A 21,806-nucleotide genomic window follows, 5' to 3' on the forward strand; every position below is an offset into this window, starting at 1 on the left:
CTCTTGTCTACCTTTCTGTTGGAGGTTGCCTCAGCGTGGAGATTCTAAAGACAGCTCTTTCCACGTTTATTTATAGCCTCTGCCTCCCTGGATATACACTGAGGAGGCTGGGCCGTGGCAGATCTGAGAAGCAGCAACCACTTGGCCCTCGGGACGTCTCCAACAACCCAAGGCTTTGCCTCTGCATCGAGCTCACTGTGATGGGCCCTTTTTCCTGTTGCAGTGAGCTCTCTACTGGAGCTTTCCTTACTGCACTCAGAACAAAGGCCAACTTCTCCTTCGTGGCCTGTAAGGCCTGCATGTGGGGCCCCTGCCTTCCTCACAAACCTCGGTCTCCCACCGCCTCCACTCCAGCCCCACTGCCTTCCTTCTACCCCTCAGATAGGCCAAGCGTGTCCCTGCCTCAGTGCCTTTGCACTTGCTGCTTCCTTGCTTCTCCCAGATCTCTGCAGCTTCCTCCTTTCCCGCATCAGGTCTCATCTCAGATGTGGCTCCTCAAAAGGCCTGCCCTGACCACTCGAGCTGAGCACCCCATACACACACACACACACACACGGTTCCTCTCTACCACGTGACCCTATGCAGTCATTTTATAACACAACTCTGGCCTGAAAATCGTCTCCTTGTCTTGTGTGTTCATTGTCTGTTTGCTACCCTCATAAGAATCTAAGCTTCTTGAGGGCAAGGGTCTGTCTGTCTTTTCTCTGTCACATCCCCAGCACCTAGCTGCTAGGCTCCTGGTTTGTGCCCAGGAAATATCAGCTGATGGACTAGCCGGTGTCAGGAAACTGAGGGGTACAGGAGACCCTGCTCTCAGACAGCTCACATTGATCAGAGATGACAAGGGACCCAACAGAACTCTCCTGTGTTTCTAGAACTCTGTAAACCCTCAAATGGGGGCAAAGGAGGACTGGCTAATTCTACCTGGGGGGGCCACATATGGCCTCATATAGAAGGACTCCCCAGAACTGAGAGTTTTTTTTTTTTTTTAAGTTTATTTATTTATTTATTTATTTAGGGAGAGAGAGTGCGAGTAGGGGAGGGACAAAGAGAGACACACACACACGCAGAATCCCAAGCAGGCTTTGTGCTGCCAACGTGGAGCCCGACGCGGGGCTCAAACTCATGAAACCTCGAGATCGTGACCTGAGCGGAAACCAGGAGTCCCACACTTAACCGACAGAGGCACCCAGGCGCCCCTCCCCAGAACTGAGTTTTGAAAGCTTATGTAGGTGCTTCCCCGGTGAACCAAAGGTACAAATATATTAAAATAAAACAACCAAAAAAACCCAACCAGGGACCATTCAGGAAACGACAGGCAGTTCGATTAGACCAAGGGAAGGATTGTGCAGGATGTGGGGAAGGGAGCAGAGACCTTCAGGAAGGGCCCCTTCACCAAGAGAAAGAGTTCTGGCTTCCTTCTAGAGACAGCGATTAGCCACTGTAAGGGTTCTTTCCCTGGTGATATTTTGGCTCCTTCCAATGTCGAAGAGTCTTTTTTTTTTTTTTAATGTTTATTTATTTTTGAGAGAGAGACAAAGCACAAGCTGGGGAGGGGCAGAAAGAGATGGAGAAAGAATCTGAAGCAGGCTCCAGGCTCCGAGCTGTCAGCACAGAGCCTAACATGGGGCTGGAACTCACGAACCATGAGATCATGACCAGAGCCGAAGTCGGATGCTTAACCAACTGAGCCACCCGGGCACCCCAGGGCTGAAGAGTCTTAAACAGAGGGATGATTTGGTCAGGACTGCATTTCCAAAAGATCCTTCTGCCAAGATTGGAGTTCCCTGTGTCCCTTGCCCAATTATGACCGGATTCAGGCATATTTCCAAAAGACTCCGCTGCCTTCTTTCTAAAAATAGTTCATCCTTCTTTGGGGGCACAGAAGTTTGCCACACGATCTTCCAGGAGAAAGATGTATCGTTTCCACATGAAATGATACATGTTTCAGTTCTCTGAGACTCGTGGTGTCACCTGTCTTCAGCTTTTTTGTCCAGTTTCCTAAGCCAAATTACATCACATAGCAGATCTCACAGAGTAGCAGGAGATGAAGGGCGTCTGATGCACTAGAACTTACGCTTCGTTCAGCTCAGTTTAGCATCTTTCATGTTTGGATGGAGACCCAGTATCCTCCGCAGTCAAGTGGAATAATAATGGTATCTGGTCACTGGATTGTTTTGAGGCTTAAATTAGTCAATGTCATATATCCAGCCCTTGGAAGAGTCCTTGAAACATGATGACTGCTATAGAAACTGTTTGTGTTGGGGCGCCTGGGTGGCTCAGTCGGTTGGGTGGCCGACTTCGGCTCAGGTCATGATCTTACAGTCTGCGAGTTCGAGCCCTGCATCGGGCTCCGTGCTGACAGCTTGGAGGCTAGAGCCCGCTTCGAATTCTGTGTCTCCCTCTCTCTCTGCCCCTTCCCCATTCGCACTCTGTCTCTCTCTGTCTTTCAAAAATGAATAAATGTTAAAAAAAAAATTTAAGAAGCTGTTTGGTGTCCTCTCTGACCAACACAGTTTCAATTTTTAGAGCTGATCAAATAAACGGAGTTTCAGTGGAAGAAAAACATGTTAAGTACATACAGTTACGTGTGTGTGTGTGTGTGTGTGTGTGTGTGTGTCCATTTCTCTTTACCTATGAGCCAGCCTGGGGCATAGACATACTTACACGTACACGATCCCAGACCTACTGTGTGCCCAACAGTGTTCCAAGTGCCATACACGTGTTAGTATCCCCACAATAAACCTAAAGATAGGAATGATTACTCCCATTTTACAGATGAAGAAAACTGAGGCTCAGAGAGGTTGACAACTAAAAACTGCATAGCTCAAACTGCTTCTGTTTGCTTATTCATCCCTCCATGCACCTCAGTTCTTTGAAGACAAAAATCCCATCTTTTCTATCATTGCATTCCTCGAGCCCAACGCGGGGAGCGAAGAGGATACCCGGTGAGTGTTTGCTGGGTCTGAATCTCTATATACGTTACGTGGTCAAAATAAGTCTTGAAAACTCTTTCAATGGTCCATTCATGCATCCAAAAAATATTTATTGAACACCTCCTATGTGCAGGGCCCTGACGTAGCACCAGAGATCAAGTGCACTGGCTGGGCAAAATCCCAGCCCCCACTGAGCTTGGCGTCTAATGAGGCATTAACTCAATAGTTGATATAACATCAGGTAGTGCTAAGGACCAGGAAGAAACAACACGGTGACAAGGGAATAGAGAGGGACAGGTATTACTTTAGATAAGGAGGTCGGAGCACACCTTTCTGAAGAAGCGAAATTTGAGCAGAGATGGAAAGAGGTGAGGGAACAAGCGACATGACCATCAGGAGACCATGTGAATGTTCCAGACAGAGGGAACAGCAAGTGTCAAGGCCCTGGGGTAGGAATAAGCTTGGAGTTTGCAGAGCCCATAAAGTGAGATATTCATGATGTCGTGGCTCAGCCTTGCACAGTGGTATCTGCAACCTACCTAGATCCCCTGGGGTAGGTCCCCTTTGTCATGTCCCCACCCCCGCCCCACTTGGGGTGCTTTTCCTGCCAACAGCCAGCACCTACACCTCTCTTCCAGGGTACTGAAGCCGCTCTCATACTGAAGTAGAAAGCAGGAAGTGCCTGGGGATCGACATCTGCCTTTCTGCCCCCCTCTCCTTGTAACCTTTAACCAGTGCCTGGAGGGTGGGGACAAGTATAGCCCCCTGCAGGATCGGGCTGGGCCAGCCAGGCAGGACTGCCCCTGAGATGACACCCCTGGTCTCTGCTTGGCTTCTCTCCTTTGCTGTCCTGCTTCGCCCCCCTCCCTTAGCATCCTCACGGGAGCATCTTTACTGCGTCGCTTGACCACCTAGAACAAACGTACAGTGAGTAGTGTTGCAGAACGTGGTCATACATACATCTGCAGAACATTTGCTATTTTTTATTTTTTTAAGTTTATTTATATTTGAGAGAGAGAGTTCTAGTGGGGTGGGGCAGAGAAAGAGAGAGACACAGGATCCGAACGAAGCAGGCTCCAGGCTCCGAGCTGTCAGCACAGAGCCCGACGTGGGGCTCAAACTCATGAACCATGACATCATGACCTGAGCCGAAGTTGGACGCTTCACCGACGGAGCCACCCAGGCGCCCCTAACATTTTCTATTTTTTTAAACGATGGCAACAGATACATAGAGGTGGCCGTGTTGAGTTAAATGAACATAGGATGCTACCCCCACCGTATTGTATCCCACAGTCCAGCCCTCTGGGACCCCAAACGGGGGGGGGGGGCAGAATGAAAGCCCTTCGCCCCTGTGGATCGGAGCTCAAAAGCACTCCCGTTTCCCCTCAGGCGGGGGTGGGGGGGCGCAGGGGAATGGTCCACTCTGGAAAGTGAACTCAGATAGATCTTCAGGGAGACAGGAGCTAAAGGTATTCTTTTCCAATTCTAAGGTTGCTGAAAGCCTCAAGAGAGTCTGAGCATGTCAGCCTCACCAAGCATGAGCTGTGTCCCAACTAGGAACCCACTTGTGACAAATTATTACAGTAATGGCCAGAATCCCCTTTTCAACGTGACTTTGTCACTTCTCCCATCCAGGCAGGGGCGGCGTCTATTTCCCCTGAATCTGGAATGGCCTATATATTAGTTTTCCACGAACTTAGTGGCTTAAAACAGCGCTTATGTGGGGGTGCCTGGGTGGCTCAGTCGGTTAGGCACCTGACTCTTGATCTCTGCTCATGTCATGATCTCACAATTTGTGAGTTTGAGCCCCCCCCCACACCACCTCCTGCCTGCCCCGCACCCCCTCCCCCTTCCCGCCTGTCCTCCTCCCCCCCATCTGCTGTCAGCACAGAGCTGGCTTCAGATCCTCTGTCCCTCTCTCTCCCTGCCCCTCCCTTGCACATGTGTGTGCGCTCTGTCTCTCTCTCAAAAATAGATAAACATATAAAAAACCCACTCATATATCACTTCAGTTTCTGCAGGTCAGAGAGGTCAAGGAAAAGCTTCATTGGATCTCAGGCCACAGTCACAGTGTGGGCGGGGGCTCTGTTCTCATCTGGAAGCTGGGCTCCTCCTCGAGGCTCACTTGATAACAGAATTGAGATCCTACAGATTGTAGACCTGAGGCCCTCAGGGCCTACAGGCCACGTGTGTTTCTTGCCTTCCTGCCCTGTGGCCCTCTCCACATCCTGGCAAGTTTCTCCCAGTTGAGGAGATGATTTCCGAGGCTTCAAATCTCTTCCATCAGCTAATGCCTGGGTCCTTTAAAAAAGGATCTTTTAAAGTGCTCTCCATGGAATGCCTGGGTGGTTCAGTCGGTTGAACCTTGGACTTCCGCCCAGGTCCTGATCTCGTGGTTCGTGGGTTCGAACCCTGCATGGGGCTCACCGCTATCAGTGTAGAATCCGCTTCGACTCCTCCTCCGTCCCGCTCCTCCCTCTGCCCCTCCCCCGCTCATGCTCGCTCTCTCTCTCTCTCTCTCTCTCTCAAAAATAAATAATAACACATTGAAAAAAAAATAAAGTGCTTTCCTGATTAGCTCAGGCCAGGATAAACTTTACGGGATATCGTGATATAATAAGAAATGTATATACTTGGTCTTCCTCCTGGGCTTCTGACACAAACCTCCTAAAACCTTTGTAATTTCCAAAGTGATGGGATGGAGAAGAAGGTCTTGTGTTACTCCTAGGTAGCCCCTTTCAACCACCCCTGAGTCTATGCTAATGAAGTGACTCTCGGTGCGCGCCCCTACGCAGCCTCACGACTAGCTGGTCTCTGGAAAGACCAAGCGATTACAGGGTTGGAACGTGAAGCCTCCCCTCCAACCTCTGAGAAGCAGAGAGAAGGCTGCAGACTCAGGCCTGTTCACACTTGAAGGAGATCTGATGAGCTTCTGGGGTGGCGAGCACCCTGAGGTGCTGGGAAGGAAGGGTGGCGGGCCCAGAGAGGGCACGTTAGGTCTGCACCTGCTCTGGGCACTTTGTCCTCTGCCGCTTTTCTATCTGGCCATTCCTGAGTGGCATCCTTTAGAACAAATTGGTAGACGTAAGTGAAGTGTTTGCCTGAGTCCTGGGAGCTGTTGCGGCAACCTGAGGACAGGGTTGTGGGAACCCTCAATTTATAGCCACTTAGTCAGAAGTGTGAGTAACCCAGGCTTGCCTGAAGTGGGGCAGTCCCGTGGGATCTGGGCTAACTCTGGGTACTAGTGTCTGAATTGAAATGAAATCCTGGACCGCACCCCCCCCCCCCCCCCCCCCCCCCCGCCACCTCCATTGGTATCTAAAGAGCTGAAAAACGTGGTTGTTGGTGTGGGAAGCAGACCCACATGTTTGCTGTCAGAAGTGCTGTGAGAGGAGAAACAGATCAAGGCCTCCCTTTGATTAAGTCAAAGTCAACTGGTTAAGGACCTTAATCACGTTGCAAAAGCCCTTGCCTTTGCACTTAACCTAATCATGGGAGAAAATCCCGTTGTAAGTCCCACTCAGGGGAAGGAATTATACAGGACAAGCACAGGGGCGGGGGGAGTGGTGCACAGGGAGGCAGGAATCTTAACGGCCTTGAATTCTGGCTGCTTTGACCAACAGCATGCGGTGGGGATGATGTTGTGTAACTTCCAAGGCCAGGCCTTAAGAGACCTTACAACGTTCTTCAGCTCCTTATGTGGCTCCTGCAGCCCGTAAGGAAGCCTGAGCTAAATTGCTGAATCGTGAGAGGCCCCGGGGGGAGATCGAGGCCCAGCCAACACCCAGCACTAAGCTCCCGGACCTATGGGTCAACTCTGGCCATGTCTCTGATTGCAGCCCCATGAGGGACCCGAAGCAAGACCAGGTCAAAGAAGTGTCAGGCTGAGCCCAGCCAACCCACAGGATCATGAAAAATAGATTCTGTGTATTAAACTACCAGCGGGTGATATTTCGTAGGACAGGTTGGTTTCATAGCACAGCCTGACTAAAACGCCCTCTCCCTGGGCAGCAACTTGCATAGTCCTGGAGATTAAACTTTTCCCTTGTGGTGTTGGACCAAATCTCAGAAGGACAGACTGTGGAAGAGGTAGGAGTGGGGGTGGTTAGGATGTTGAGATGTGGAGATAATCCTTGACGATTATTTGGGTGAGCTCAGTGTAATCACAAAGGCCCTTATTAGAAGGAGGCAGGAGGTAAGTCAGGGGAAGGCAAAAATAAAGATTAGAGGGATGCAGCCATGAGTCAAGGACTGCCAGCATCTTTCAGAGGTTGGAAGAGCCAAGGAATGGATTCTTTTCCAGAGCTTCCAGAAGGAACCAGCCCTGGGGATATCTGGACTTCAACTCAGCGACATTGATTTGGTACTTCTGACCTCCAGGACTGTAAGATAATAAGTCTGTGTCGTTTTAAGCTATTGAGTTTGTGGTAATTTGTTAAGGCAGCCTTAGGAAATTCCACATTTATTCCAGCCCTAGTCACACTGTATGGCAGGTGCCTGTCCCACCTGACTGAGACTTCCCCCAACCCCGGGGCATCTTTGTTTAGCTGGTTTAACACCAAACCTTAAAAAGGGTCACAAAAGCTGCTGCATGAATGGATTTCATGTTCACCCACTTTATCCAGCTGCCTGTCTCACTCAGCTTGAACACACACACACACACACACACACACTCATATCCACACACTCACCTGCCCATTCACCCCAATCACCCCCAGGAAGGCAGCTGTATTCATATACCAAAGCTCACTTTGGGCTGGCTAGAAGATACTTATTTTTCAAGAGCATGTTGATTTCAAGGAAGGCGAGGGGGATTTCTCCCAAGATACTAATTAGACAAATCTCCATAGATGCAAGGATGAGAAGCAGAAGTTTTGATGTGGTCGATTTGAAACCATAAGAATTTGTCTTGCAGTACAAAATGTATGGGGCGCCTGGGTGGCGCAGTCGGTTAAGCGTCCAACTTCAGCCAGGTCACGATCTCGCGGTCCGTGAGTTCAAGCCCCGCGTCGGGCTCTGGGCTGATGGCTCAGAGCCTGGAGCCTGTTTCCGATTCTGTGTCTCCCTCTCTCTCTGCCCCTCCCCCGTTCATGCTCTGTCTCTCTCTGTCCCAAAAATAAAATAAAAACGTTAAAAAAAAATTAAAAAAAAAAAATAAAAATAAAAAAAATAAAAAAATTTCAAAATGTAAAAATCCTCTTTTCTAATAAACAAGTCACGAAAGCAAGAGACAGTCCTGATCCTCACCACATCCCCATTGCTCTCCACCTCCACCTCAGCCCCACCACTGACACGAAAACGGTGGCAAAATTTCCATTTAATGACACCAAAAGAGGTTCACTTTATATCATTAAGGGAGAAAAGCAGATTCCAGGCAGCGTGAATCACCGGATCCCATTTTGTTAAAAAGAAATAATTCAGGGGTACCTGGGTGGCTCAGTGGGTTAAACCTCCCGCTCTCGGTTTCTTCTTCAGTCATGATCTCAGTGTTTGTGAGATGGAGCCTACCTTGGGCTCTGCACTGACAGTGCAGAACCTGATTGGGATTCTCCCCACAACCTTCCCCCCCCACCCCCCCGCCCCGCCCCTCCCCCACTCTGGGAAATTAAAAAAAAATTTTTTTTAATGAGCATTTTTTGAAAGAAGTCACTTAAATCTATGTACTACGTATACACAATGTATACACATGCGTATACACCTGTGCTTATGTAAGTGTAGAACAGGCTGGAAGAGGATTCGTGAAGATATTAACAATGGTTTGATGGAGATTATGGACAGTTGGGGTTTTTTTCTTTTTTCTTTAATTTACAAAGAACAAGGCTGTTGGTGAAAGAAAGAAAGAAAGAAAGAAAGAAAGAAAGAAAGAAAGAAAAAGAAAAGAAAGAAAGAAAAAGAAATGAAGCGTTTTGTGTGGCAGGGCTACTTTGTGTCCATTTCCGGCCAACCAGGTCTCCAGGTCCCTCCTCAAATAGGAAGCTGGGGTCTGGTCTCCCTGTGAGCAATGGCGGAGCCACGGAAGAAACTGCAGGCAGCCGGAGAGTGCGAGGCCAGGGGGCCTGGGAATCAGAAAACATATAGACCTGGCCCTGTGGGCGCCTTCTGCCAAATGACCCAAGGATGACCCACTTCAGGCCCAATCTGGGGTGTCGGGAACCCGTATCTCACCCACAGCCTCTCTCTCCCTCCCCTCACCACCACAGTCCTCGCGGTGGTGATCTCCAGCCCGCCTCCCGGGTGAAGGCAGGTGCCGCCCAAGACCCCAGCCGGCCAAAGAACAGATGCACAGGATCATCCCGGCCTTCCTCCACCCCGTTCACTGCCCCCACCCCTCTTCCTGCGGTGGAGTTTTTGTTTTAATTCATCTGAACTGGTTACAAAACCACACTCCCACGAATACATAAATAATGGATTGGGGAGGAGGAGGGCAATGTTTTAAAGAAATTCCCGCAGGGCCTGGCAAGGCAACAGCAAATGCATTTCTGCTGTATCATATTTAACTGTTTGCAAACTTCTGCCGGGAAGATGCGCAGCAGCTGCACAGACTCTCACGTCCTTTCCCTGCAGGGGCCTAGCGAGCCTTTCCTGGGGGAGGTGTTAAAGGGAGGGAGATGGTGTCAGCTCTCCGGGGCCGGGAAGACGGAGAGGGGAGTGAGAGGGTGTGTGTCGGGCTGCACTGCGCCCGACCAGGCTTCGCACAAGCCAAGCATCCACCGGGTTCCGGGCCCAGACTCCCGCCGCCAGGCGAGGCCCCTTTAAGAGTCAGCGCGCGCCCCCGCCCCGCGAGCGCACACTTTCCCTAGCAACCGCCCCGGGGGAGGGGGAGGTCCTGGCAACGGCGCGCCGGCCCCGAGCGGTCACGTGACGGCCCGCAGCTGGAACACGAGCGCGCGCCCCGCCGCGCGCCCGCCCGCCGGGGCCTGTGCGCTGCGGCGCGTGCGCGAGCGGTGCAGCACCGGCCGCGGGAGCAGGGAGTATTATGGGCTGTGGGTGCCGCTGAGCAAGATGGAGCTGTCTGCAGTGGGCGAGCGGGTCTTCGCGGCCGAATCCATCATCAAACGGCGGATCCGAAAGGTGAGCCGCCTCCCGAGGTGGGACGCCTTGCCCGGCAGCCGGTGTCCGGGTCCGCGGCTCACCGGGGCGAAGCGGTCCCGCTAACCCGGGCCCTCTCGCCCACCCCCGCGCCGCCGCCTCCTCGCGTCCCCGCATCCTCCCCACCCCCACTCCCCCCTTTTTTTTTCTTCTCTGTTTTTCAGGGACGCATCGAGTACCTGGTGAAATGGAAGGGGTGGGCCATCAAGTAAGTGCCGGCGGGATACAGGGGCGAGGGGGAAAGGGAGGCAACGGGGCCTTTTTTTTTTCCTGGTGGGGGGGGTGCGCACGTTTGCTGCCTCGCCTGTGCCTCTGCCCATTAGGTTTTCATTTTTATTTTGTGCATGTGTGACTCGGCAGGTACAGCACTTGGGAACCCGAGGAGAACATCCTGGACTCGCGGCTCATTGCAGCCTTCGAGCAGAAGTGAGTTTGGGGAGCTGGCAGGGGCGGCGGGGCCAAGGCTCGGCTGGGGCGCCGCGCGGGGAAGCGGGGGAAGCGGGAGAGCGGGGAGGGCAGCGCGGAGTGGGGCCCGGGAAGGGGCTCTTTTTTAACCTTTGGCGTTTCTCGGCCGCAGGGAGAGGGAGCGTGAGCTGTATGGGCCCAAGAAGAGGGGACCCAAACCCAAAACTTTCCTCCTGAAGGTAACCTGGCCCGGCCCCAGCAGCCCCCTCTCGGGCCCCTAGCCCTGGCGCAGCACGGGGCCTGCAAGGGAGGGACAGATCCGCGGCTGCCCAGGCAGGCGGACCTTTCCAGAGGGGCCCCAGCTGGGCAGGGGGTGGTTGTGAGCCCCCGAAGAGCCCCTGGCAGCCGGCCCTGGGCAGCTCCAGCTTCAGCCAGAGGGGCCTGGGAGTGGGAAGTGAGGGGGGAGGATAATCCTCGCTGAGAAAACAGAGTCTGGGCTGGCCAGCAGGGCTCCCGCATGCGGGGGGCGCGCCCCCGCGCCCCCCGCCGGTGGGGGCCGCCCACCTGAGGGGGTGGCAGGGAGGTTACTTCCACACGCTAGATGAAGGGAACCTTCACCGCCCCCAACCCTGCTAAGGCTCTGCCTGGAATTCAAACCCAGCGGGGGAGAGTAAATGTGGCTTCCTTCAGGGCTGGGAACAGAAGAGGCATTTGGGGGCCACCTGCCTCCCTGCCCCCAGCTTCTTTCACTGTCAGGATTGGTTCTGCATGTCTCCCCTCCTCACTGGGGACTGCAGCTTGAATTTGACCTTAGATCACTTCGCTTTGAGTTTCTCACGGGCTGAGCCACTGGCTTACCCCCACCGCTGGCCGTTTCTGGACATTGTAATGAAGATGGGGTGGGGGGAGTGAAAGCATAGCACATTAGCCTCAGCAGGGGAGGGAGACCTAGGAAGGAAGCCATCTTATGGTTCAGTTTGGGGTGGGGGGTGGTATTTTAGTTTTCTCAGAACAGAGTCGGAAAGGGAAGGTGAGATGACCCTGGGACGCAGGCGAGACTGCAGGCAGGCCTCCCTGCGAAACCGCAGTTGACCCAGTAGTGCTGAAGTTGCCTGGGGGCCCCAGCCTACCCTGACAGCCTGTGACTTTGTGGCGATTGGCTGAGTAAGGGCAGGGAGCGCTCGGCAGCGAAGAGAGACTCTGCCGAATGCAGAACCTCGGAATCTCCCCTTTGCCCAAAAGGCCCCGTGAGGGTGGGGCGGGGCTGAAGAAGCCCAGACCAAGAGGTCTGTGCGTGTGCAAGGGTTTGGACTTAAAGCAGACACGAAAGACTCCTTAGCTTCCACCTGTTTCCACGATTCCTGTTCCCAACCTGCACACGCTCCGGGATCCATGGAGGAGCGCACTTAACCCTTGATGTTTCTTAGGAGGAGGGATGGGGCGGAGCAGCTGGAGGGCGGGTGGGCTGTGTGACCGGCTGTGAGTGCAGCTGGAGCACCCTCTAGCGGTGAAGTGAGTAATGACCGTGAGCTTGGATTCACAAAATGCCTTTTTTTTTTTTTTTTTTCTTTGGTAGCCATAGCTCCTGAGCTGGCTCTGGGCCTAACACAGTGCTGAGGCCCCTCATGGATTATCTCCTTTAATCCTCTCAACAACCCTATGAAGGAGTACCATTCCCATTACGCACATGAGCAAAATCAAGGCCCAGAGAGGGGAGGAGGCTTACGTGAGATGCCATCACCCGGCTTCGTGGCCTCCATTCCTGCTCCTTTCCTTCACCCCCGTCCCTCAGAGAGCACACGTCAGGTTAAAGGGACACGGTGGACACACACAGGAAACCATGATGGTCGCAGAGTTGGTGGGGCAGGGGGTGGAGAGGCAGATGGCGGGGCCTTGACCTGGACCTTTATGACAGTGACCGTAGATATTTGCAAGGGGTGGTGGAGATCAGTTTGGTCCGGGCCCGGGGCTCTGTGAGTCCCTGACTGGCGGTGTATCTGGGAGACAAAGTATTCTCAGCGCTTACTTCCTGCTCCGGAACCGTTCTGAAGGAAACCGGAGCCCGTGAGGTAGGTTGTCGTTGTCCCCATTTTACACATAGGAAAACTGAGGCCACGGCGGTTGTGTAACTTGCCCACGGTCACAGAGAGTCGGTGGTAGAGTCCAGGTCTTGAACCTTCTGTGCTGTCTGTAATACCTGCCAACCCCCTCAGAGCCGTGCCTGTCACCGACCAGAGCGGAGTAAACACATTGGCCGTGGTTACCATTTTTCATTCACGGGCCAGACCCAGGTCCCACCTCCAGTGAATTCTCAACCACCTGGGGGAGGGGAAAGGAGGGGGAAAGGGTAAACCGGTCCCCTTCCAAACAAAAGATACATATATATGTTGAGAAGTTACAAAGTAAGAAACGTTTCCCATAAAAAGTTTGGAAACCCGCTCCGCAGGGACCCTCGCCACTGGATTGGGGCAGAGCCACGATGACAGAGGTCTGGGAGCTCAGGCAGCATGCGGATGGCATAAATGCTGACCCCCTCCCCCCCAGGGTGCTGACCCCTCCCCACCCCTGCCCAGGGCGGGGACAGAAAGAGTGGAGATTCCCCCCCCGAAGCTCCCTTGGGGATGAACTTGCAAAAGACCCTGCTTGCCAGGCCGAGGAAAAAGGCTAGCTTTCTCCTGCCTTTGTCTGAGGAGGGATAGGAGGAGACCAGTCCCTGGTTCCACTGGCTGGTGCACGGGAGGAGCTGGCCACCCTGGTCCCGGGCAGACTAGGCCGTGGGTGCTGCCACCTAGTGCCCGGAGGGACCGTTGGCCAAGCAGCCCTCAGGAGGAGCCCCCCCCCGCCCCCCCGTGTGGCCAGGAGGGCCATGTGGCGTTGAAGCGTGTTTCCACCACCTTCTAAAGACGATCCTCGCTAATGCAGTGAAGAAGTCCGCAAACCCCGCTTCTGGGCGGTTGTGGTCAAATACGATGTAGTTTTGCCTGAGGGGCACACAGGCCACCTCGCAGGGACTGGCTAAGTGTCTAGTGCTGTGGGGTGGGATGTAGAGAGACCCCAAACTGCAGGTCTCACTCTTGCGGAGCTCACGGGCCGACCGTGGGAATGTGTCCTCCCTCTCGGGTTGAAGGAGACACAGCCTAGCGCGTCTCCCCCACCGGGAGCCAGGGTATCTGTAGGTGACAGTTCTGTCATCGCCTCCGCTCTCTCCAGCCATTGCTTTCAGTCCCTTGCCCGCTACATCCTCCCACTGCTGGGCTCTCTGCTCCCACTGTTTGTCTTAGTGGCGTCCGTGCGGCAGGCCACGGGGCCTCTGCAGCAGCCTGGGGCGTGTCAGGCTCAGAAGGGACCACGGCTCCCTCCTGCTTAGGCTTCATCCTCCAAGACGGGCCCGTGCGCCTGATCTCTGCTCCTCTAGGCCCCGTACGTCCTTTCTTACATTGAGTCTTTCTTACATTGAGTCGGTCACCCAGTGTCGTAACTGCCTGTGACCTGTGCTCTCCATGGAGGGCAGCCCCTAGGGGAGAGGCTGCGGTTATAGTTCCAGCTCCAAGCAGCTGGCTTGTGACTAGTGTTTTGTTAGTGAAGGAAGGATTGGCCATGGAGGATGGTCTTGATGGCCTCGTGAGTCCCTTGCCCTGAACTTGAGGACTCTGGGGGCCCTGCCACACCCCACATCTTCAGTGAGGTGAGCTCCTACAGAGCCCTGGGGCCTTACACGCCTCACACCTGGGAGTGCAGCTGAGCCCAGGAGCCGGGGACGTTTTTCGCTGGCCCCACAGACTCACTCAGCCATCCAGCCCTCAGGCCACCTTGGCACGGATTCGGAGCTGTTCCCACCTCTTGGTTCATCCCCACCAAACCCATGTCTCGCTGGGGTGGGTTCCAACCGAGGCTTTGGGTGCCGGCTTTGGAATTCACTGGCACTGATTTGCTCGGACCCAGGCCTTGAGCCAGATCCCGGGCAGACATGAGTCAGACCCGGGAAGGGAAGGGCAGCATACAGGAGGGCATATGCGAGCATACAGGAGGGGCTGAGAGCTAAGGATCTGTCCCAGGGGTGATGATCAGCTGGGGAGGCAAGTCCAAACTGGAAGTGTAGCCCGTTCAGAGACAGGGCACAGAGCATTTGGGACCCTGCGAGTAGGTCAGTGGCGTTGGGGTGTGGAGTGAAGCAGGGAGGAGCCTCCCCCTTCTTTCTGTCCCCGAGTATCGGTCTGCGGAGGGGTGCCAGGCTAGGCTGGGATCCTTCACCGAGCAGAGTTGGTCCGGGGCTTCTGAGCAAAGGGTGTGCTTTCCAGGTCGTGTCCTGATCGAGGACACTCCTCTGTGTCAGCAAGGGCAGCCCCCACCCTATCTGTCCCAGGGCCCCACCGCCAAGCCGTGTCGGGCCCCGACGGGGGCGCGACCTGCTTTCAGGCCTCGTGCACTTTGCTTCACCTGTCCGAATGGGCTTCCTTTTATCTCTAAGCCGGGGTCGGGAGCACAGCTGATTCTCTGAAGGGCTCGCAGGGTAGCGTGACGGGACCGTACTCGTGGGTGGCTGGCGCAGGAGCACCCGGAGGAGGTCAGCAGGAAGCCGAGTCCCCGCTCAGCCCTTCCCTCTGCCCCACAGGCACGAGCCCAGGCTGAGGCCCTCCGCATCAGTGACGTGCATTTCTCTGTCAAGCCAAGTGCCAGCGCCTCCTCGCCCAAGCTGCACTCCAGCGCGGCCGTGCACCGGCTCAAGAAGGACATCCGCCGCTGCCACCGCATGTCCCGCCGCCCCCTGCCCCGCCCGGACCCCCAGGGAGGCAGCCCTGGCCTGCGCCCACCCATCTCCCCTTTCTCTGAGACGGTGCGCATCATCAATCGCAAGGTGAAGCCTCGGGAGCCCAAGCGAAACCGCATCATCCTGAACCTGAAGGTGATCGACAAGGGCACGGGTGGAGCGGGCACCGGGCAGGGGGCAGGAGCCCTCGCTCGCCCCAAAGTCCCCTCCAGGAACCGGGTCATCGGCAAAAGCAAGAAGTTCAGCGAGAGCATCCTGCGCACCCAGATCCGCCACATGAAGTTCGGCACCTTCGCGCTGTACAATAAGCCCCCGCCCGGCCCTCCGCCTCCCCCGCCAGCGGGCAAGGCCGACCCTGCTGCCTCCCCGGGCCCCGGGCTGCTGCTGGCGGCCCCCGCCGCCCCCTATGACGCCCGCAGCTCCAGTTCCTCCGGCTGCCCCTCCCCAGCACCGCAGTCCTCCTCCGACCCCGATGACGTGCCCCCCAAGCTGCTCCCTGAGACCACGAGCCCATCTGCTCCCGACTGGCGTGAGCCTGAGGTGCTCGACCTGTCCATCCCTCCCGAGGTGGCGGCCACCAGCAAGAGGGTGCCTCCCGACGTCACGGCTGCCACGGGCCAGGCGCCTCCCGTGGCCCCTGAGCCTGCCGGCGCCTCCTCTGAGCCCGAAGCTGGGGACTGGCGCCCCGAGATGTCACCCTGCTCCAACGTGGTCGTCACCGATGTCACCAGCAACCTTCTGACAGTCACTATCAAGGAATTCTGCAACCCTGAGGATTTCGAGAAGGTGGCTACTGGGGTAGCAGGTGCCACTGGGGGTGGTGGCGGCAGCGGGGTGAGCAAGTGAAGGGGCTCCACCGAGGTGGGGGGGGCTGGGGGGGCCCTCCTGCCCAGAGCCCTGCTCTTGCCCCCACCCCTGCCCTCAGACACCTCTGCCCGTGCTTTGCTTGTTTCAGATGGCTCGGTGTTGACCCCGGGAGGGGGCTGGGCGGTTGGAACCCCCCCCCCCCCCGAAGCCTGGGGGAGCGGCCGTCCCGGAACGGATTTGGGCCGGGGTGGGGCCAGGGCCCTCAGAAGTCCTCCTCCTTGTCTCTTGGCACCCTCCCAGCCCATGCATGGTGGGGCCCGCTGGGGGGCTCCTGGGGAGCCCCGGAACCCAGAGTTGGCTGCCTCCTCCACATCCCGCGCTCTCTCCCCCGGCTTGCTTCCAGCTCGCGCACACAGCATCTAATTCTCGGTGCTAACCCGGCAGCTGCGGGGCCCCTTAGGAGACCCCTTCCCCGTATGGGCACTGCCTCTTTCCTTCCCCCAGATGCCTGGGCAGGAGGGGCAGGGATGGCAAAGCCCAGACAGAGGTTGAGGTGAGGCCAGCTTCGGCCCCTCCCTCCATATCAAGGAATGCAGCAGGAGCTGGACCGGAGGCCTGGGTCTTCCTGCCCGCTTTTGGCCAAGACCCAAGCAGGTCCCCTTAGGCTCCACCCCACCCAGTCTCTTTCCCAATCCCCATCTCAAAGGTGGGAGGGACTGGCAGGGACCTCCCCTTGCCACAGCCTCCTAGCATCTTTAAAGGCCCCTTCAGTTCTCCACCAAAGGTGCTACAAGAACCTGCTGTAGAAACTTCCGGCTGGCACACTCCTCTGCCGCCCTGTGGCGTGTCTGTGCACCTACGCATATGTGCGCTGGGCCCGGGCTTTCAGGCGGCCCCCTTGAGGGTTCCACGGAATAGCGTCGTCGAAGGCCTGGACCTTTCCTTGCCCAGACCTGGCCCGGGCCTCGAGGAGTTTGCTGTGGGGCCACAGGCTGATCCCCTCAGCGCCCCAGTGCTGGTGTGTGTGCCCCCAAGCCCTCCTCCTCGGGGTGGTGGGCGCAACCAGCCGGGCCTCTGCTGCAGACACGGCATGGTGGGGACTGAGGTGGAAGGGGGAGACCCCCGCCCGGGCCATCCCCTTCTTCCCCCGGCCCTGGGGTGGGGGGGAGGGGCGGAGGAGGTGGAGAGGAAGCCTGGAAACCATTCTGGGGGTGGGGGTGGGGGGCCTCCGGCTTCGCCCGCCCCCTCCCTCTCTCTTGCGTCCGACTGCTGAGGCTTCCTCCCAGCACAGCCTGCTCGAAGCCGTGGGTAGCTCCGGGCCATGCCAATGGCCGTCCATGCCAATGGCAGACACCCACCCCAGCTTTAGGCCGGGCACTGGGAGGGCAGGCAGGCCAAAGGGGGCGACCAAAGAGGGGGCCTGTGTTCTTTGGGAGGGGGAGGGTGGGCGAGACCAGGGCTCCCGTGCCCTGCGGGAGGCCACCCTGCCGGCCGGCCCCGGCTGTCAGTCTGGCCTGAATGGCCTGTCCCTGCGCGTCGCCCAGGGGAGCTTCGTGGTGTGTGCGGCCAGGGGTGTGTCAGCCCAGAAGCGCGATGGCAAAAGGTGGTCGAAGGAGGCAGAAAGGGAATCCTGTTAGGTAGCAAATGCCTTTGCCCGAAGTACAGGAGGACTCGTTCTTCCGAATCTCCCTGCGGGGGGCTGTGGCGTGGCCCCCGTCCCTCCCCACCCCAGGATGTAGAACAAGGGCCCTCACAGGGTTTGGGGGGCTGGCACTCCTAGACCCCTCCCCACCCTGCCCTTTGTGTCGGCTCTGTGGCCGTCCAAGTGCCAATTGGCTTCCCCCCTCCCCAAAGAAGGGCTGGTATCTCTCCTCTGTCCTCGGAGGGGACTCCCCCCCCCCCCGCCCCGCGACCCCTCACCCCAGGTGAACGACCACCTGGGTGCCAGTTACAGGTGTTTCCAGAGACCATAGAAATGTGTTTTCCTGAGAGTCTGTGTCATTCGTGACTTTTTTTTGTAAAGAAGTTGTGTTTTCAGAGGTGATTTTATGACAGGAAAGTGAAAGAGTTAGTTTTGCAGAAAAACAAAAAACAAAAAAAGAGGAAAAAAAAAAGAAATAGAAAAAAATATCGTGGGATTCCTATGGGGCTGGGGCGGGAGTGGGGGGGAGAGAAAGAGATATTTAAAGAAAAACTAGTGAAGCAATGATTGCACAGGCGAGGTGGCAATGTTAGGAACCGGGGACGGAAACCCAGACCCGGCTGTCGGTCCCTGGGGTCCCTGCTCTCTCTCCTTGGCCCGAGGTGGGGAGGCCTCCCTCCTGTCCTGGGCCCCACACTCCACACCTACCCTCCTTCAAAGGGAAGGAAGACAGCTGTCCCCAAGGGAACTAGCCAGAACTGCAGGGGCCCGGGGCTTGGAGCCCACGTTTGGGGAGGGTGGGGGTCGGCGGGAGCCCCACTCTTGTGTCATCGGTGACTTTGTCCAGGAAGGCTGGTGAGTGGATACAGTTGGGTTCCTTGCTCTCTTCCGTTTGGTTGCCAGCGTGTCCCGTTCCTCTGGTCCCTCCCTCCCCGTCACCCCAAAGACCGTGACGCCCCTGAGTTTGCCTGGCCGGGTGGGGGTTGCAGGCTTCAGGAAGAAGGAGCTGTAGACTCCGGGAGAATCTTGGGCGGTGATCCAGAGGGACTGGGGGTGACCATGGGGGGAAGGGAATGCCTGCCCCTGCCCCTCCGCCGCGTGGCCCCACCCCACCTCCGCGCACGCAGAGGCACACGCGCACGCTGCTTCGAGGTGGGCACCTCCCCTGGGGGGGTCTGGGTGGGCACAGGGTCCAGAGCAAGTGGAGCCCTCCTGCCTCTCCGAGGGTGGCTCTGAGCGGGAAACCCATAACCCCCCCCACACACACACACACACTCTTGCACGAATCCGCCTTCTCCGGGCCCTCCCTCTCCCCTTGCTGCTTTTCCGTTTACCTAACTGCCAAGCAGAAGTTGCATTCTGGTTCGCTTTATTTTTATATGTGAAATATCCCTCAAAGCCCGATCTCTTCCCATGTTCAGTAGCGGTTGGGGCATCGGTCATTCTCCCCTTACTGCCACCTCCTCCTCCCCGCCCACGTGTCATAGGAAACAGGTGCGGTCCCGTGTCTCTGGTTTGAGGTGGGAAATTGGGACACCTCCGTCTTCATTTCCCTCTCCGGCCCTGAGCGTGCCCTTCTGTGAAATGGGTGTACTGGGCGGCAAGGCCTCTTCGTAAAGCACCGCTGGTGTCCAGGCAGCTGCTGAGGATCCGGTGGCGGCCGAGGTTGCTGGCGCTGGGGCCTCTAGCTTCCCACAGCCCCCTTTCATTCTTGCCCCCCAAAGGGGCCCGGGGCAAAATGAGCTGCACCCTTCCACTGGTCTGGAAAGAAGGGCTGATCGAGGCCCGACGTCAGTGTGAGGTGGGCGGAGCACGCGCCCCCCTTAAGAGACCTGGAAACTAGGGCCCCATGTGGCAAAGCTGCTTCGCGGGGTGAAGCGCCCAGCTGCCCTGGTATTTTGGGAAAAGCCCCTTCCAGAGGTGGGGGCCTGGGTGCCGAAGCTGCTAGAGAGCCGGCCGGCTCCCCGCTGCCGGGCGGTCTGGGCAAGAGGTCCGCCCCAAGGAGGAAGCGGTTAGGTCAGAGCGGTTGGGTCATCACCAACCTCTTCAGCCTCCGCGGGGACCCGAGTGGACATGCCACCTTTTCTCACCTTTCTGGGTTTTGTTGGGTTTTTGGGTCGGGGTGGGTTTTGGGGGCTTTGTTTTGTTGTTGTTGTTGGTTTGGGGGGGGGGTTGGTTTTTTTTTTTTTTTTTTTTTTTTTTGCACTTGGCCCAAGCCAGACAGTGGAACCCCCCACATGGTCAGTTCCACTTTCCGGCTCCCATGCACTAGCCCAAGGCAGCCTCTTGGGGGCTTGTATGGTTTAAGGAATCACTTTGAAAAAGGCAAGGAACGTGTTTAAAGGTTTCTGTTTTTTTTCTGTCTGCATCTCCTCTCAGATTCAGAAAGGAGGTTGGGGCTAAAACCAGGAGCCTGTCTCCCTCGCCTGCCTCCGTCTGGCTGACAGTCACCAACAGGCCGAACTAGGGTGACAGGCCGAGCGGGGACAGAGGACCCCAGCTCCCAGGCCTGCGGGGTCTCCCTGCCCCACCTTGAAGGAGTCGGCACCCCACTCCGAGCAGCGAGTGAGTGCCAACTGTATGCAGAGCTTCAGTTAGGTAAAGGGAGGCTGATGGTGTCACGGGGGGACCCCTTGCGAGAGGTCAAGGTAGAAAGAACGGGTTCTGGGGCCTTTCCCTGGCTGTTGGGTGGAGTGCAGATGGGCACTTTTTGTTTCTTTTAATTTAAAAACACAAAGGCCTAAAGAAACGTATCGTATGATTTTTTTTTTTTTTTTTTTTAGTTTTTGAAAAGCTCATTGAATGAACTGTGCACGAATGAATTCTATATATATAAAAATATACATATATAGCTCTATATCTGGGGAGGGGCGCGGTCTCTTTTCTCTCTCATTTTAAAAATGAAGTGTTGTTGCCTTTGTCTGTGGTTCAACCATCCAGCTCCCAGCTGGCTAAACTTTGCCTCCAGTGGTGAAAGAGAGGGAACCAGAAATGGAGCCCCCACCCCCACGCGGGGGTGGGGCCCCCAGTCCACCTGCCCCCTCCCCGAGGTGGCGGGTGGAGAAGACGGCTCGTTTTGGGTGTGGGTTTCGGTTCTGTTCTGGATTCGGTTGTTTCTGGGCCGGGGGGGAGGGGGGGTCTGTGCCGATTACTCTCGTCTTGTACGTTTCGTTCTGCTGCTTTTCAATGTTGTATCAATGCCAGGAAGGGGGAGTGAAAAGCCTCTTTTGCCCCCCAAATAAATTGTCACATTCCGAAGCAAAGGTCCGGCCCCTACAGTGGGCGTGTGTCTGTCTCATTTCTAACAGGCTGTGACTGTGGCCTTTAAAAGCATCAGGCCTGGAGCAGCTGGGTGGCTCAGTCAGTTGAGCATCTGACTTCTGCTCAGGTCACACGATCTCGCGGTTTGGGAGTTCGAGCCCGAGTCAGGCCCTGTGCTCAGAGCCTGGAGCCTGCCTTGGATTCTGTGTCTGTCTGCCTCCCTCCCTCCCTCTTTCTTTCTCTGTCCCTTCTCCTCCTGTGTGCTCTCTCCCTCTCTCTCTCTCTCAGAAATAATAAATGAATAAACTTTAAAAAAATAAAGCATCAGGCCAGGGGTGCCTGGGCCACTTGGTTGGTTAAGTATCCGATCTTGATCTCAGCTCAGGTCTTGATCTCAGGAACATGGGGTCAAGCCCCATATTGGGCTCCGTTCTGGGCATGAAGCCTACTTTAAAAAAACATCTCAAAAAAGTCCCACCAAAACATCAGGGCCTCTCCTGCTACAGGGGAGGGGAGGGGCTGCTGCCCCTCCAGCTGTGGCCCATTTCGGAGCTCGCCACCTCCCACCCTCCTTCCACCCCACCACCTGCCAGTGAACTGAGCTGGAGGGGAGGACCCTACACAGGTAAGGCTGGTAAGGCTGAGGTGTTGCCACTTTCTGAACCTGGAGAAGGCCAGGCAGGCGGGCACGAGGGAGGGGGAGGTCCCTCCACTGCCCGCTCCCCACTTGGAATCACAGTGGCTGCAGCGGAGGGGTCTGCAGGGCTGCGTCCCTAACAAGTTTCTTGCCACAGAGCTTGGGAGAGGAGCAGCCACGAGGAGCCCTCTCCCCACGGCCTCACGGGTTCAAAAGCAGCGGCCCCAGGCAAACCCAAACCTTCTTCAAGGGCCTGTCGCT

General features: G+C 56.2%; 1 protein-coding gene across 2 annotated transcripts; it reads left to right on the top strand.

The window, feature by feature from the left end:
• The first annotated feature begins 9,831 nt into the window (after nt 1–9,831).
• Nucleotides 9,832–20,910, top strand: CBX6 (chromobox 6). 2 transcript variants are annotated; one of them, XM_040490804.1, is made up of 6 exons: nt 9,833–10,007; nt 10,190–10,233; nt 10,386–10,451; nt 10,603–10,669; nt 15,043–15,984; nt 20,027–20,910. In XM_040490804.1, the coding sequence occupies exons 1-6, from the start codon at nt 9,939–9,941 to the stop codon at nt 20,048–20,050; spliced, it is 1,212 nt and encodes a 403-aa protein (XP_040346738.1). In that variant the 5' UTR covers nt 9,833–9,938; the 3' UTR covers nt 20,051–20,910. The 2 variants fall into 2 exon arrangements, with proteins under 2 accessions (XP_040346737.1, XP_040346738.1); XM_040490803.1 differs by lacking the exon at nt 20,027–20,910 and having other exon boundaries at nt 9,832–10,007; nt 15,043–16,592.
• The last annotated feature ends 896 nt before the right edge of the window (nt 20,911–21,806 follow it).

This window comes from Herpailurus yagouaroundi, unplaced genomic scaffold (assembly GCF_014898765.1).
Source record: "Herpailurus yagouaroundi ecotype Mexico unplaced genomic scaffold, PumYag 182, whole genome shotgun sequence".
Taxonomy (NCBI): Eukaryota; Metazoa; Chordata; class Mammalia; order Carnivora; family Felidae; genus Herpailurus; species Herpailurus yagouaroundi.

Excerpts from the sequence above, each read along its gene's own strand:
- CBX6 (XM_040490803.1), top strand. The coding sequence starts at position 9,939 with ATGGAGCTGTCTGCAGTGGGCGAGCGGGTCTTCGCGGCCGAATCCATC. Across the intron at positions 10,008-10,189 it reads TCAAACGGCGGATCCGAAAG|GGACGCATCGAGTACCTGGT; the intron begins GTGAGCCGCCTC and ends TCTGTTTTTCAG. Across the intron at positions 10,670-15,042 it reads CCAAAACTTTCCTCCTGAAG|GCACGAGCCCAGGCTGAGGC; the intron begins GTAACCTGGCCC and ends TCTGCCCCACAG.